This window comes from Aspergillus pseudoviridinutans, assembly GCF_018340605.1.
Source record: "Aspergillus pseudoviridinutans IFM 55266 DNA, scaffold_7, whole genome shotgun sequence".
In the NCBI taxonomy this organism is placed as follows: domain Eukaryota; kingdom Fungi; phylum Ascomycota; class Eurotiomycetes; order Eurotiales; family Aspergillaceae; genus Aspergillus; species Aspergillus pseudoviridinutans.
The window spans coordinates 234,989-250,606 of record NW_025091287.1 but is presented as its reverse complement, the minus strand read 5'-3'; the positions used below and the strand labels follow the sequence as shown (position 1 = coordinate 250,606).

At 47.6% G+C, this 15,618-nt stretch overlaps 8 protein-coding genes across 8 annotated transcripts; 5 read left to right on the top strand and 3 right to left on the bottom strand.

Annotated features, from left to right (window-relative positions):
* Nucleotides 1-947: 947 nt before the first annotated feature.
* Nucleotides 948-1,805, bottom strand: Asppvi_009388 (uncharacterized protein; the record flags this gene model as incomplete). Its single annotated transcript, XM_043305245.1, has 1 exon — nucleotides 948-1,805. One exon carries the CDS (start codon nucleotides 1,803-1,805, stop codon nucleotides 948-950), a length of 858 nt encoding a protein of 285 aa, XP_043161180.1.
* A 1,662-nt stretch (nucleotides 1,806-3,467) lies between these two features.
* Asppvi_009387 (questin oxidase family protein) lies at nucleotides 3,468-4,927 on the top strand (the record flags this gene model as incomplete). The annotated part of the gene is made up of 4 exons (XM_043305244.1): nucleotides 3,468-3,656; nucleotides 3,724-3,878; nucleotides 3,948-4,075; nucleotides 4,128-4,927. The coding sequence occupies 4 exons, from the start codon at nucleotides 3,468-3,470 to the stop codon at nucleotides 4,925-4,927; spliced, it is 1,272 nt and encodes a 423-aa protein (XP_043161179.1).
* A 938-nt stretch (nucleotides 4,928-5,865) lies between these two features.
* On the bottom strand, nucleotides 5,866-6,173 carry Asppvi_009386 (antibiotic biosynthesis monooxygenase family protein; the record flags this gene model as incomplete). The annotated part of the gene is made up of 2 exons (XM_043305243.1): nucleotides 5,866-5,883; nucleotides 5,937-6,173. 2 exons carry the CDS (start codon nucleotides 6,171-6,173, stop codon nucleotides 5,866-5,868), a joined length of 255 nt encoding a protein of 84 aa, XP_043161178.1.
* A 976-nt stretch (nucleotides 6,174-7,149) lies between these two features.
* Nucleotides 7,150-7,527, top strand: Asppvi_009385 (antibiotic biosynthesis monooxygenase family protein; the record flags this gene model as incomplete). The annotated part of the gene is made up of 1 exon (XM_043305242.1): nucleotides 7,150-7,527. The coding sequence occupies one exon, from the start codon at nucleotides 7,150-7,152 to the stop codon at nucleotides 7,525-7,527; it is 378 nt and encodes a 125-aa protein (XP_043161177.1).
* Nucleotides 7,528-8,949: 1,422 nt separating this feature from the next.
* On the top strand, nucleotides 8,950-9,635 carry Asppvi_009384 (uncharacterized protein; the record flags this gene model as incomplete). The annotated part of the gene is made up of 2 exons (XM_043305241.1): nucleotides 8,950-9,255; nucleotides 9,315-9,635. 2 exons carry the CDS (start codon nucleotides 8,950-8,952, stop codon nucleotides 9,633-9,635), a joined length of 627 nt encoding a protein of 208 aa, XP_043161176.1.
* Nucleotides 9,636-9,967: 332 nt separating this feature from the next.
* Nucleotides 9,968-11,059, top strand: Asppvi_009383 (uncharacterized protein; the record flags this gene model as incomplete). The annotated part of the gene is made up of 2 exons (XM_043305240.1): nucleotides 9,968-9,983; nucleotides 10,233-11,059. 2 exons carry the CDS (start codon nucleotides 9,968-9,970, stop codon nucleotides 11,057-11,059), a joined length of 843 nt encoding a protein of 280 aa, XP_043161175.1.
* Nucleotides 11,060-11,485: 426 nt separating this feature from the next.
* Nucleotides 11,486-12,682, top strand: Asppvi_009382 (VOC family protein; the record flags this gene model as incomplete). Its single annotated transcript, XM_043305239.1, has 3 exons — nucleotides 11,486-11,841; nucleotides 11,914-12,145; nucleotides 12,203-12,682. The coding sequence occupies 3 exons, from the start codon at nucleotides 11,486-11,488 to the stop codon at nucleotides 12,680-12,682; spliced, it is 1,068 nt and encodes a 355-aa protein (XP_043161174.1).
* A 1,438-nt stretch (nucleotides 12,683-14,120) lies between these two features.
* Asppvi_009381 (DUF1772 domain-containing protein) lies at nucleotides 14,121-14,716 on the bottom strand (the record flags this gene model as incomplete). Its single annotated transcript, XM_043305238.1, has 2 exons — nucleotides 14,121-14,581; nucleotides 14,650-14,716. 2 exons carry the CDS (start codon nucleotides 14,714-14,716, stop codon nucleotides 14,121-14,123), a joined length of 528 nt encoding a protein of 175 aa, XP_043161173.1.
* Between the last annotated feature and the right edge of the window lie 902 nt (nucleotides 14,717-15,618).

Below are 15,618 nucleotides of genomic sequence, written 5' to 3'. Positions count from 1 at the left end.
TCTCATCTTCTTCAAGCACGCGGGCTGCCAGAATGAATGGAAGTGGTTATTGCTTGTGGGCCCACAAGCCGTGGCAAAAGCCGAAACCCGCAAACACCGTAGAACGATTGATCCTACTATCCTGCTCTACCGCTTTACCCCAAATGCGGGACGTGAATGCCAAAAGGAATACCAAGGCTATACTCAATTTATGCTGGCCCCGCATAAGATTTCGCGGGACTCTGGCATCAAGTAGTATCCGCATATCGCAAATACTTGCAAGGACGTGGCAGGCAAAAGCCGACTGGTGTCAACTGCGGAGCCCTCAAAAGTCGTAAGCCACAGTTTCTGCGGCTGGTAGGAGATACCGGGAATAGGCATCACTTTTTGTATCATTCTGACCGATCTAGTAGACTAGCTTTGATTGCGAGAATAACAGACAGTATATAGAACTAACTACAGCAGTAGTGAATGTAAACTACCTAATGCCCGTCAGCTCGCTCTTCTGTCTCTTCAGTTCATAGGTGTAAAGTATCATATCCTCAGTCTGGTCGTTTTCCCATCTCGTCAGATCTCGCTATATGATCAAGTCGGATCATGCCGTGGCTCCGTTGTGAAGTGATCGGGTGGCAGTGAGGCAGAATCATGGCAACCCCTCTGACAAAAACATAAGCTCGATAATGGCACCATGAGAGACTAGGGGAACAAAGGACTCAGAATGGAAAAATAGAAGGAAAAAAAAATTCACCTATCACGTTCTAGCTACATTCCAGTTTTGGTGAGCTATTCCGGCCTGGTGGAGGCACTCGATAGGTATACATCGGTGGAAAATCCAGCATGCTTTATTTCAAGGCACATGACGGCTACATATATTCCTCCTAATCAAGGCCCTAAGACGTCTATGCACGCTGATACAACAAGCCGCAACTAAAGTTGGTAGTCTGTGTCGCCATGGTCAACCGTCAGCTTCAATCTCTCTTCGAGCCCTTTGAGCGGCTTTGGAGGCGTGCTGTGATCCAGTACTCTGTCTGCCAATAACCAGGTATGAATTGGAATGCGAGACCACGGAAAATCTTGCCGAGCGTGAAAGGCGCGTACAACAGGGGATTCTCCGCTCGCGCACTCGACACTCCGATGCGAGGCAGATTCTCTAATGGAGCAGAGGTACAGACGCGTACGAATCCCTCAGCCAAGTCCTCATATGAGCAGGCTATATAGGCAAATTCGGTGCTCAGGACACAGCCTGTTGGTTTCTCTTCAACGAGAGCATTTGGCTGGATGAGTGTAACTGAGAGAAGTTCCGGCACAGCCAGAAGCATCTCCTGGGCTTTGATTAAGTCATTGTAAGGCTTGTCAAATGCGGTTCGAATCATCCAATGTAAAATGGCTGGTCGGGCTGCTGCGAATCGGGGGTTCATAGTCGCGGAGGACAGCATGATGAGGCGCGGTTGCATCGAACATCCATTCTTGCTTTGGAGGGTTGATAGAGCATTGATCGTTGCTCGAGCAAAATCCTCAAGAACAGTAACTCCTGGGATGTTCTCATTCTCTCCCAATGTGCAAATGATTGTGCTAGCTGCAGCAAGACAATTCTGAATCAAAGCATGATCTTTGATACTTCCTTCAAAGACTTTCACTCGGCGGTCATTTGATAGTGAAGGAAACAGTATTTCTAGCTTGGCTCGGGAGCGAACGTAGATATTGATACCATGTGCAGAGAGGTCCGAGTTCTCCAATAGCTTCTTCAGGACCATTCGACCAGTATGACCGGTGGCACCTAGCAGGGCAAGGCGGCCTGGGCCAGACTTGAGATTCGACTCTGCCATGTAAACGATCCAATGTGTCTGATATGCGGCATGAAGTAGGAGATATTCAAAGTATAATGTCTCTGCTAAAACTCGTGAGACCCTGCCATAGCCAGCTATTTATGATATGGACAGTAAAAGCCATTCATATATATATGAAATCTTGGACGTATTTCCCCGGTATTGAAAAACGAAACCAAACGTCCCTCCTGTCCGGTGAAATGGCGTGGGACAAAGGGAAGATACCTAAATGCGGGGAACCAAACTTCATCTCATACAATAGTGTGCAGCATGATGTCTCCGACTATGATTTCTTGGTCATAGCGCATCTCGGCCTTCGGTAATTAAATAAACTGTTAATTCCGACGACAGATCCGGTCATAGCAAGTGGTGGAATTCAGACAGGCCTCTGCAGGGGACCTGGATGTCCAGGAGGGTCAGGATCACTTTGGTAGAAACAGGCGTTACCGTGATGATGAACAGGGCAATGGTGCAAATCATGATGGCGAGTCATTTCCTGAGAAGCCTTCGATCCCACATTATGAGTGATGCAAAACCATTCTTGTCATTCTGGGGCCTCAAGAGCTAGCGCTTAGTGTACGAGTTCTCTCCGTTCCACATTCCTTTGTGTGTTTGGAGTAAGCGGTCATTTGTTGATTTTGCTTATTTGGACACCGAGATCCCCAGAGGATACGGACCGGTGTTACTGTAACCTAAGTTTAGGGCCTGCGAGTAAGCCAGCACGGACCATTAATCGATTAGGTTGTCATGATCGGGCAAGTCCGCGGTGCCCTCTTCAAGCGATATTATATTCCATAGTTCAGCCACGGATGGCAGTGATTTGATTTCAGCGCTTAACCAAAGCTCGCCCTAGGCCATTTCGAGAAAATGGATGGAAAATTACTCCACCCCCACCTCGGGATTTGCCAGATTTTGGCCCAAACTAATCCCACTCAGCAGAGGTTCATGTGGTCTATAGTCAAGAGACGAAGAATCCTTGTCTGCGGGACTGGCCCACTGAGCCCCAGATGCCGCAGGCTAGTCCCGCAGCCCAGTCCCCTCAGGATAACCCTGTTTCATTTCACCGCTGCCATCGTCAACTGGGAGAATTATTTTACTTTATGATATGCAGATATGAAAATCCGCTTGACAGTGCTCGCGGAAGAAGAGTTGCTGGGTTGGCCAACCAGAGGTTTGGCGATGATATGATGTAAGGTGGCGTGAAAAACAATCGATTGCGGAGCAAAAGGTTGTACTGTATTGTTAATGAATATCCCTGGAGATAACCCACTGGTGTTCTGCCTTCTTGGTCCTTCAATAATGTAGCCTTCTGCCAAATCCACGGACGACTCCAGGAAAGAGACTCGTACGCTTGGGATGATCCGGTATGTGTCCTAGTGCACATCGGCAAACAAAAAGCCGAGACGCGCAAAATCCGACCATACGCCGCAAGCCCGCAAAGCCCGAGGTCCATCATGCGCGCGCTACATCGACCCACGCAATAACCTTAAGCTCAACTTAGTATTCTCCACAGTACATTGCACACAATAGTTTGTCATAAACAGTGGTCCAGCCGAGCATAGACGGCACCGATTATTTATCCACCAGCATTGCCCGCGAACAGAATCAATATTTATTCTAGTGGCTTTTATTATCTAGTAAAGTCTCTTGTAACAAACTACAATGGACGAAGCTCCCCCACTCGTGCGACTTCCCTCGCGAACGCTCCCGCCTGTTCTCAAACCTGTGTTCACACTTGAGGGCCACGACGATGAAAGAGCTACAACTCTGCGACGGCTCTTGGAGAAGGGCCATGTCTCGGTAGCACCGCTTCGAGAGCCGAAGTTAATTCTTCACAGCCATCTCCCTCATGTATGTCAAGAAATAGCCGCCCTGAAATGTATATACTGTGAACGATGATGTTTACGCTTCTTTTTAGCTTCTTGGATCGGCCTACCTTCTTGGTGCGAGCAGCACATTGCTTGAAGAGCTTTATGAGCATGAGGTTTCGACTCTTGTTCAGGTTGATGACAGTTTCATCCGAGGCGATGCAATTACAAGGGAAAATTGGAGGGACTTTTTGACTCAAAAAAGGTATCACCAGGACTTCATCAAATCTGCAAGGCCTGAACGATTTCCGACTCAAGCTAACTGCTTGCGTAGCTACACGGTCGCTTACGTGGACTTTTTTGACAAGGAGATCGAGCGTCAAAATGGGGACTGGAGGCAGGTCCTGAAGTCGTATCTGTTCTCTGGACCGGAACCTCTTATCAATGGTTATGCGGGTGGTCGTAAGTTCACCCGTCGCTCAGGACTTGACAGTTAGCTAACTTTGCCCTATAGTGGGCCACCCTTTTATCCACTTGGCTTACTCATGGGAGCTTCAGTCTCCTACTGTAGCTTCGGAGGCTCTGTCCTTAGGGTGCACCGAGTACTTCGGAGTGCACCATCTCCTTGATCAATATCCTCCAGATAACTCCACTTACAAGACCACAAGCCTTGCCGACGTTATCCATCGAATATATAAAGACAAGCGGTTTGATAACCTGTTCCAGGAACAAGGGATTACCAATATCGAGGTTCTGCTGCAAAAACGGTACGAGGCCGTTCTAGAACACTGGAACGCTTGGCACGTGTCGGATTCTCTTGCACAACTGGAACACTGCTGCGATGTGTCGGTGCTGTTGGCAATCGCAACAGGCAATCGCGAGGCCAAGTACGACTTCTATCTGGTCCATACAATGACTGTTGCGCACGCCCTTCGCGTTTTGTGGGATCAGTTCCCTACAGAGCAACGCATTTGTATTCTACGACAATACGCGCTTTTCTTAATCTTGGTATACATTTGCCAAAAGAAGCCAGCCTTCGAAGCCAACATCATCGATAAAATACTGTCCGTGGACCTTGGTGGACAGGACTGGGAGTCTGTGCGGGCGGAAGCGTTGGGACATCGGTGGCTTAAAGACTCACACTTCTTTAAGGTCGTGAGAGCCCCCATGGCATTTGAAGAAACTTACGGGAAGAAGGACAACTTTTACCTCAAGGCATCCGCCAAGTTCATCGCTGAGTTTGATGGTTGGGAAGGATTCGGCCTTGGTGTTGAAGGCTTCCTCCCTAATCGTGATGGCTACAAGCCGACTTGAAGCCTGACGACAGATTGTAGTAGGTCTCACCGCTTGGAAATGAGCTGGTTGTGTTTGCATATGCAACGAAAGTTTTGATAAAGACTGCCATAACTCAGATGGAGTGAATATTAAATTTGATGATTCTGAGCTCTTCCACCTCACAGGGTGGGCCTGTAGTCAATGACTCGAAGCCCAATTCACCCGAAGGCCATGATACATCTGGGTGGCAAAATGAGGAAACGGACCGCCAGCTCCACAACGGATTAAGGTGTTTGCTGCGATAGCTGAGTTTGCGACTGCGAGGTAAACATCTACTGAATAATTTAGTCCTTGCATGAAGATGACAAGAATGCCAATGCCGATGGGGACGGAGATCACTTGTGCAACCCACGAGATGGAGGTTTTGGAAGTCCATCACAACCAGAGAAGTCCGACGTGTAGTCGGATGGATGCAATCATTATCGGGACCAGGCGTTCCTCAGGCACAATATGACTGTGTTCTTGAAACTTGCGTGCACTCCATTGCTGATCCAGCCACGAACTTGCACCTAAGATATAGAGTACGCCTTGTTGAAGAGCATATCTCTATGCCACATTATGCATCTTCATTTATCTCTGAATATAGCATTATATACTTCCACGTGCCCCTAGGGAGCCTTTTAATCACCTATTCTCCTTAAGTAACCTCCCTTAGAATAGGTCTGGAAAGGGCTCATTTTAAATTGCTCCTGAACAGGCCTCACACGTTCTATTTCTTAGATCACGATGTAGTGGATACCTTTGTAGATGCACATGTTACAAATATATGCTATTTCCTTGGAAATTCTAGGAATGCATCCAGTTCTAAGCTGGCCTCAATCTGTACTAGCTAGCACAACTGTCAATTGCCACAGCCTTCTCACAATAAGCACTCAATATCACCAAGCTGGAATTTGGTGACGTCTGGTATCCCAGAATTAGTGAAATCGAAGGACCTGAATCCAAAGTTGTGGTGGACTCACATTTAGGAAGAGCAGATGTTGCTTACGGCCACCTTCTGCACAATGTGCTGGTATATAATGGTTCCCTTAGGGTATTCTTCGAGGGTCTTCTGGAAGATCTCTTGTTGGTAGGCGTTACGTAGTGCCTCAACAGACTCCCACGTAGCAATGTTCAGAATAAGATTGCTATTGTCAATGCCCTTGTGCAACTGGGCATGAAGGAAACCGGGTTGAGACTTCATAAGGTGGCCATCTTTCTCCCAAACAGCAAGGACAAGCGTCATGCTGGCCGTTGGGGACAATCACCGTATCCATTAAGACGATGGGTCCGGCCTTTTTTTCAAGCTGAGATAGAAAGGAGTTTTCGGGGTCGATATTGCCGAAGGTGGCCATTTTGCGAGATTCGGAAATGAATAGGAAGCAGAGGGATTGAGTTTTGGTTTTTCTGTCTTGTTCGGTTGATGGTAGTTCTCGCTGTCCTGGATTGAAGATATTTATAAATCCCGGTAGTTCTGAGACCATGTGCTTATCCCCGAGCAAACAACCATTGTCGCGTTCTAAAGCCGTCTTCGGGTGCGGAATTCACCACCACGCACTACAGTGCCTCTGTTGACCGAGCATTACTCAAGGATGATCCTCAAGGATGATCCTCAAGTCAGAGCTTACGTAATCGGTCTCTTAGGGGCCTAATACAACGCGGTAATGCGTAATACAGTTATAAACACGGGTGGGACCGTGGGACAGTGGGACAATTTTGCTTCCAAGGGTTGAAGTTCTGGAACAATCGTCTACGAGTAATGCAGCTCGATTGGCTTACCTTGAAAGAATGCTAACTTGGCTGCTCAATTTTGTGCTGTTGAAGCTAAGTTATGGAAGCATCGTGAATCCAGCAGAGAACAGTAATGTTACGGCGCACCTGCCACTCCGATGAGGTATTTACGGACTTTGCGGCTTCTGGAGCTTCGGCGATATCACCAGCGTCTATGTGCTTGTCGCTGAGTGAGGGCAGTTTCCGGGTCGTCGCGTTGAAGAGGGGACACAAGGTTTCTTGTACTTGTTAGGAGGCATACGAAGGATCCAACCTGGACAATCAAGGACGGGGATAGATTATTCTTGGAAGTCTGCATAAATGCACATGTATATAAATAGAGCCTTATATCGCTCTGCAATGAAGTCTCCCCAACGATACTTCCTTGCTTAGCTTTGCCGCAAACTCATCAGTCTCGCTACATTGAGATCTTTTTTCTAACTTCAAAAACCATGTCTGAAAACTTGCAATTCTTCACCGACCTGGACCCGGAAAATCCGTTTACCAAACAGGTCCAACAGACCCGTGGMCCTGTAACTCTAGTCAACACTTTTATTGTGCCCCAGGGAAAGATGGACGAGTTCCTCAGAGTGTGGAAAGATGACGCGGCATTCATGAAGGCACAGCCCGGATTCCTCTCTGCGCAGTTGTATAGGGGGGTTGAAAGCAACGTTATCATTAACGTTGCGAATTGGGAGACATCTGCGAACCTTGCCAACGCAGTCCTGTCGTCATATTTCCAAGAAAACCTCAAACGCTATCCGGAAGGTCTCAAGATCTGTCCACAGCTTCTGGAGAAGATGGCGATCCCGAATCTCTGCACGGCTTAATGCGGAATTCTGTACGCGTGTTTATTCTGGATTGTGGTTCTCACAGAATGATGCTGACTCTACCGTTAGCTATTCGAGAAAGTTCGGACAGTGGGATGCTACTAGAATCGATATTGGAATCCTCATCATATGATACTGAGTGTTTTGTTTGCTGAACCAAGATATGGTATCTGAAAAAGAAAACAGTAGTCTCATCGCAAATGGCCCGCGTTTTCACGTAGGAAAGCTTCACACGAGAGACTATCGAAACCACCACTAACCCCAGAGAGCGAATATAGAAACCACTCCTCTAGGCACATGAGCACCTTAACTAGCCCCCGAGTCAATGGGAAGCTATACTATGGTTTGATGAACATGGGTAAATCCAGGCCGCCATACACGTACGTAGGTCACTCACCGAAAGGAAGAGTCACACCCTGGGATCCGTCCTACTGTTTTCTGCTAGTCACTAGCTTGGAGTCGGGATGCTATAGGCCGACAGGTCTTTAGATTTATACTTGCCTAGTATATCGACCAGGTATAGGACTGACACAGTGATACAAGGATCCGAACAGGATCAGGGACAATCACAGGTAACACAAGACCAATAACACAAGAGATAGAAACAAGGCCTATCGTGTATGTATCCTCAATAACGAATCGGACTAGTGATCTTATACTCAAGTGAGGATTTGATATTGAACGCGAGGAAATAAACTAAGAGAGTCAGGTACAATAACAATGAGTGTTTGTATATCCCACAGTCCCTCCAGTTGGTGGACATGTGGGTATGTTATTGAGATGCAACTGGTATACCGATACTTCAATTGAGTGGTTTTGGCATATCGTCTATGCCAACAGTCTCGTGTCTGCCGTTGTTTGAGACTTTGAGGCCTGTTCACTCATGGGCTATTATTACTGTAATCATAGTAATAGTTAAACTAAATCGTGCGAGATTACATAGACACGGGGTTATGTGGCTACATTTCACTTCACTTTGTCAGTCATTAGCATCGAACCAAAACTCTCCTGACGGCCTCTCCTAACCAACTCGGCTTTCTAGGTCGCCATGAACGTGGTACGATATCTCGGTCCTCCAGCTGGCGAGTTGTTTATTGGATGGACTGCCACAGGAGTGGTAGTGTCCATATGCTAGAGAGAGGGTCCCGCAGCTCCACCCGCAGGTCCCGCAGTCCTCATACCAACTTAGCAGCACGATGCCGGCATTACAGCTACCTTCTCAACATCCAGGGTGTTGGATGGATTGGACTCAAACTTCATTTTGACTGCAGAGGGCTAATAAATATGCGGGGGCCAAGAACTGGCTCCGACCCCCGCAACATCTGGAGTCCCTTGCTTCCCTTGCTTTAGACTTTAGGAAGGACGACAAATTCTTTCTTCACTATTGCCTGCCATTTACCTCTACTTCTCAGGAAATGCAGTATGAATAACCATGATTGGGAGACAACCGATATCCTCATCTGCGGCTGTGGTCCGACAGGCGCCCTCTTGTCTGCCTACCTTGGCCAGATGCGCATCTCGAACGTGGTCTTGGAGAAGGAAGCAAACATCACCACCGATCCGCGAGGTATAGCTCTAGATGAAGATGGGATACGCATATTGCAGGGAGTAGGTCTGTACGATTCAATCTATACGGAGATTGGGTCTTGCATGGGCAAGTTCCACTTTATCAGCGGGTCAGACACAAATTTGATGAAGCAGCCATTCGTTAGCATGGACTACAACACTGTAAGTTCTTCTGACTCTATTGTTGATCTGATGAGATTCTTAACGTGGACAATCTTCAGACAGCAGGGGGAACAGGGCATGTCGGATATATCTGTCACAAACAGCCGACCCTTGAGAAGAAGCTTAGAGAGGCGATATTGGCCTCTTCAACCTGTTCCCTAAGATCTGAGTCAACTGTTGTTGATATCAAAGAAGACGACAACTGGACGTATTGCACCTACAGAAACACAGAAGGCACCGAGCGCAAAATTCGCGCTCGCTTCTTTGTAGGGGCTGATGGGAAAACTGGGTTCACGCGCAAGCAATATCTAGAGGAAAAGGGTGCCTTTATGGAGAAGGTGGCTGAGTTAGTAAAACCAACACTGTCGACCATGATTTAGACTGCGATATTGACTAACCTTTCACTTCAGCATATTCTATGATGAAACATGGGTTGCACTAAACTGGGAAATCACACTTCCCACTCCTCAGAATCATCCTGATTTCCCTCTTTGGGATTTAGGATATACTCCAGAGCAAGTGTACGACCTATTCTTTCCTTGCAACTTTCGCTTTCTATGTAATCCGAACCGCCCAGCTGTTTGCGGTCGTTTTGGAACTCCCAATGATTGACTTTGGAGATTTGAGTTCTTCGTTCAGCCACATGAAGATGGATATCACATGGCCACGCGTGAAATGATACAAAAGATCGTGTTCCCCTATATTACTCATAATGGCAGCCGATATGGGTAAGATTTGCTTCAAACTGTGTGACTGTCGAATTGCTAATTCCGCAGGCTACCTGGTGACGTGCAATTCCCAGAAGACTGCATCAATATTCTGCGATCCCGTCCCTTCGCGTTTTCCGCACGCAGCTGCAATGTCTGGGCTAAGAACCGAGTGATTCTGTGCGGTGATTCAGCACATGTTTTCCCACCCTGTAAGTGAGCTCCCCCCCGCCTGTTTTTCTTAACTCTGTTATGCAATGATACTCATAGTCCAAGTTGGTGGTCAAGGTATCTCTTCCGGATTCCGTGACGCCCTCTCACTGGCATGGCGTCTTGCCATGCTTTGTCGGTACCATCCTTCAAATACTCGAGTCCACCACGAAGTCCTCCGGTCGTGGTACCTAGAGCGCAAACAGCAACTGGAAAAGTCCCTGGCAGCGACCATTGAGAACGGGAAGTTTGTCACCGAAAGTCAACCGCTGAAGTCCTTGGCAAGGGACTGGTATTTCTGGCTAATTCAGCTTGTTCCAAGTTGGAAGCGTCAACTTGAACTGGGGAGGCGTCGGGACGGCATGGTGCGGTATACACATACCGACGGGATGCCTTTCATTCCTGAACTCAACGGAGGCCTCAGCCTTCCTCAGGTCTATGGCAAGAGAACAAACGGAGAGGTTGTCTTCACTGATGATATCATCTTCCGCTCCCAGCAGGGAGATCTCTTTCATATGTTCGTTTACCTGCACAGTAGCCAAGAGATCCAGGAGATCCGAAAGGCCCTACGGGAGGTCGAGCAGCTATCCAAAGGCACGATTGTGGCCAACAACGTCCCTATTATTGTTGAAGAACTGAAGAAAAAAGAAATTGAGGATTGCCCGAATGACATCATCCAATTAGCTACCAGCGAAGATTTCGCGAGCTCTTCACTGTGCAACCAACGACCAAAACCTATGCTTTATGATCCGTTTACCCTTGGCAAAGAAATTCGCGGAAGGTACTGTATTGTTCGACCTGACCGGTTCGTTTATGCCGCCTGCAATGAGATCAAAGACCTACGAGAAGCCATACAGAAGATGCTCTCTTACTTGCACAAAACGTGATTTGTGTATGCATAGCAATGTTCATAGCAAGGATTTGAACTGTTCATAATTTTGCATTCCAATTCATAACGTTGGACAATCAAGTAGCATTGACTTCTCCGATGGCCATCAGTAACTATATAATTTTCCTTCGTGAGTGAAGCACAATTTAATGCTAATACGCTCTTTGCCGCATAATTATGACACCTCGGTAATTGTTTCTACCCCAGACCCGGCGCTCGCAAGCGTGTTTCTCCAGCCATTTGCTGCGGGACTGGGGAGAAGACGGCTGCGGGACCTGAACTCCTCGCCTGCGCTGTACCTCAAAAAGATGATGCAAAAGGATAGACGTGACGGGACATCCACCATATAAGAAGCAAAAAAAGATTACAGATACTGGCAATAATACAATCTTTGGCACTAATTATCCTCACAGTCCTCGCAAACATGACAGAAGAACAACGACCAATACTGCCTCCCTGCCACGGTGCATCCGTCCCTGACATTACAGCAATGGGCCCGGACCAGGAATCAATAGCCTCCTGGAAGGAGAGATGCGGGATCAAATCCGCAAACCAGATCCGCTTAGTGAGATTGGTCCACATGCGGTATCAGCATCCTAATCTGATTGACCTTACTGCTTTCCTCCAAGATTTCGGCATGTACGTGGCCAAACGAACAGCAAACCAAGTCTGGTATAGAGGCTACGGGACCGATCAGTATGTGTATTATGCGCAGGAGGGAGAGGAGAAAAAGTTTCTGGGAGGAACTTTTGAGGTAGAGGAATTTGCGGATTTGGAAAGGTATTCATCATTGCTGAATGTGCATACCGGCGGCTTTTTATGGTAGTTACAGTGCTGATATGAGATGGATAGGGCTGCAAAACTTCCTACCGGGTCTGCCGTCAAGGAGCTCACTGAAGCACCCGGCGGCGGCTACATGGTCACCGTCACAGATCCTGAGGGGTTCCCTGTGAATCTAATGTACGGCCAGCAGCTGGCAAAGCCTGGTCAGTATCCGGAGAGCCTGATGTTTAATACCGAGGTCGAAAAGCCTCGCGTTCGCAGGTTTCAACGATTTGAAGAGGGACCTGCGGCTGTTCATAAGGTATACTCCCTCAATGTGTATCTACATCCACTGTTCTCTACACTAACAGGCCTGCAGCTAGGTCATTACGGCCTATGTGTGAAAGACTTTCCTGCAATGGTGGCCTTCTATACAACAACATTTAATCTGGTTCCCACCGATTTCCTATATGTCGGCGAAGGATCCCAGAAGAAGAATGTCGCTCTCTTCGCACACATTGATCGAGGAGCGGACTACGTAGATCATCACACTTTCTTCATGAGCACCAATAGGACCTCCCACGTCCACCACTGCTCCTTTGAAGTCCATGATTTCGACACTCAAAAACTAGGACATCAGTGGCTGGCGAAGAAAGGATATAGCTCTGTCTGGGGAGTGGGGCGGCATATACTGGGTTCCCAGATATTTGACTACTGGTGGGATACAACTGGAAATATGATTGAGCATTATGCAGATGGTGATATTGTGAATGAGAAGACACCAATTGGGTACCGGCCTGCTGGAAATGAATCGCTCGCTATTTGGGGACCAGAGGTCCCAGCTTGGTTTTTGGATTGAAGCGACGATGATCTGATCCAGCGCGGATTGAATATGGGTATCGCATACCCAGGATGCAAAGTGCTGATTTAGCTCCTTTTACGTAGTCCAAATAAGAGTCTATGAATGCAAAGACTGCAGTTTCAATTTGGATGGATGTGAGTTGGCCATAACAGTTGGAGGATTCTGTCGAGCTCCGGGCGTTTCGATGTCGTGTACAACCATGAACAAATACGACATGATTTGCTGCAATGAATAGTGGTCTGCAGCTAGTGTTCCCAAGAGTATAGTACGTATTCCACACCAATTAGACCTATTCCAGGCTACTAACAGTCCAATTAGTGGCGTGTTTCCTGGAACATGTTGACAGGAAGATGACGGGCCATATTGAAAGCCTCCAGAAGCTTGACGCACAAACGAACCTCGAGCTAAAGAAGGACAGGCTAGACTCTAACCTTAAACCCTGGGAGTATGCCCTCCATCCGATCCGGCCCCCTTTCTCCGCTGCAGAAGGGATTCCGCAAAAAAGAAAGAGACTAGTGCATGAACAGCAAAGAAAAATCCCACTGCCCTAGTACCAAGTTTTGACATTTGAGCATTCTCTGTCAATGAGGTTATCCCGTCCGCGTAACTGTTTCGGGTTGCAAACGTTGGCCAAACAAGCCTCCAGACTAGCTGTCTCTAGCTCTGGAGAAAGATACCGAGTAAACTGCTAAAAAAGACAGTTTTCCAGGAGGCCCCCTACAACTGGATGAAAGTCCGTCGTTGCTATGCTAAGCAGAAGGTAATGACGTACTACACGTTTAGCCCATGGTGGCTATTTCTCCAGACGCGGGGAGGCCTCGGTCTTTGCGGTTTTTGCGTCTCTACCTCAGTCCCCACGTATACTCTAGAATATTCCGCACATCGTCCCTCTCGTGAGCGGGTAAAGTAATACAATGACTTCGAAATTCTATGTAATAGAACAAAGCACTATATTCGCTATCTGTTTCAATCGTTCTGCTTCGCTTTCACAGTGCAACCACAAGAAAACTGCTTCGCGACGCGACATGTCACCACCTTAACCTCGTCCAAAGTACCCACATATATAGCGATACTTCAGGGATTATATGCATTTCATGTAAATTTGTCTACTGAGTTCTGGTGCTCTGTGCGTCACTATCCCCCAGGAGGATTATCAACAACCTCTACAGAAATGAGATGTAAACAAAAGTCCCGTTCTAATCGCCGGAAGCCCTAGAATGCATCTGTATAAATCATGGGCACGGTGCCACTAGTAGAAAGCATATATCCATTCTTGTACACTACATTTTGAACACCATTCAAAACAGATCGAGACAGGAAAAAAATAGAACTGAACATTAAGTCTGGGATATGCCAAGAATGCTTGCCGCCACAGCCGTCCTCGTCAGTATGGCTGCCAAACACACTCCCTGCACGAAATCTCCCAATTCCCTGATTACAACAACGCGGCGGCAATTGCTGTCAAGCTCCCAAGTAAGGGGAGAAAACTTCGAACTCGATTCAGAGAGACCCAGTCGTGCAAGAGCCCTTCGATTTCCGCATCGCTCGCCACAGAACTTCCCCCATCTGATCCCGCAACCTTCAGAAGCGCATCATTAGTCTTACTCATAGCAACGATAGTAAAAGGTACGATGCCGATCGTCAAAATCGCGGCCGTGGTGTACAGTCCAGCGCGCGAGCACGGTACCGCACGGAACAGGGGTGCCGCCGAACGGGACGACAGGGCGAGGTACACAAAAGCAGCAGCCGTCAAGGCAGCGACGGGGGGGTTTTGGGCCTTGCCGGCCTCGTAGAGTCCTCGCCACTGCTTTGCGGTTGCTGTTAGAGGGATATTGGTTTCTTTCTGCGCTCGGAGGAGGGATGGGACCGCGTTCATGCTCAGCGCGGCGATGTTACCTAGGAGTATTGTCGTCAGATGGAATGTAGGCGCGCGGAAATGCAATTTCGCAGTAGTAGCGGCTTACCAGAAAGCCAGGCGGCACCAGTGAAGCCAATGGCTTGGGCGACACGAAACCCGACGGATGACCACATGATTGTCTCCTGGGGATGAAAGTTAGTGGAGGTAGAATAGGAATGCTTGGACAAAATATTCTTTGGGGCTCCTTGGTTTTTGAGACGTGTTATGTAACTCATGTCAGTCCTACGTATGGCAAATAGCTGTCAAAAGCCGACAAAGTCCGGCCTCCGGCGCATCCTGCAGGGCTTCCCCACAATACCCATACTTTGATCACCCGCTCCATGTCTCCACCAGTTACACTTTTTCCTGTATAATAACTAATATTACAAATAAAGCTTTATATAAAATATAATATGTGAGAATTTTACTAAAGTAGAAAAGTATCTTAATAAAAATATACTGGGGTATATTGCATACATTATAATGTTGGTAAGCTCACTGGAACGCTGCTTCATCAGGTAAATATGAATTTTGGGTCTATATACACTCCATTCCTCTCAGCTCTTAAAGATTGAACACCAGGATGGTGATAGATATACTCTGTTATAAGTGGAACTACATGTAGAATATAGGTTTGAGCATTGTTGTACCCCATTCCTTGTCACAGGGTACCATAGGGCCTTTAGTAATTCCTTGCAATGAGCCCCCAAACATCCCTCCCTTCGTACGTGGGCCACTCTCAGTAATACAGTCCTCATGGAATACCCCATATTTACAACATTAACACTGCCTGACTAATGTAGGGTGGAGCAATCACTGAGTCAATTCGGAGCGATTACCTAGTCCTGACGGATTTAACTCGAACTATTGTTAATCTGGATTCAGCCTCAGCTGATTTAGGCCATAGCGGAATCACATGTGTGAGACTTTGGCGTCTCCCGGGTGGGATCGGGAGACGAGGTTCTTACAAAGTCTCGATCCAGCCCCAGTTTTGCCTTCTCCCGCATTATCCCCGCTCCAGGGCACGGTAGGACAT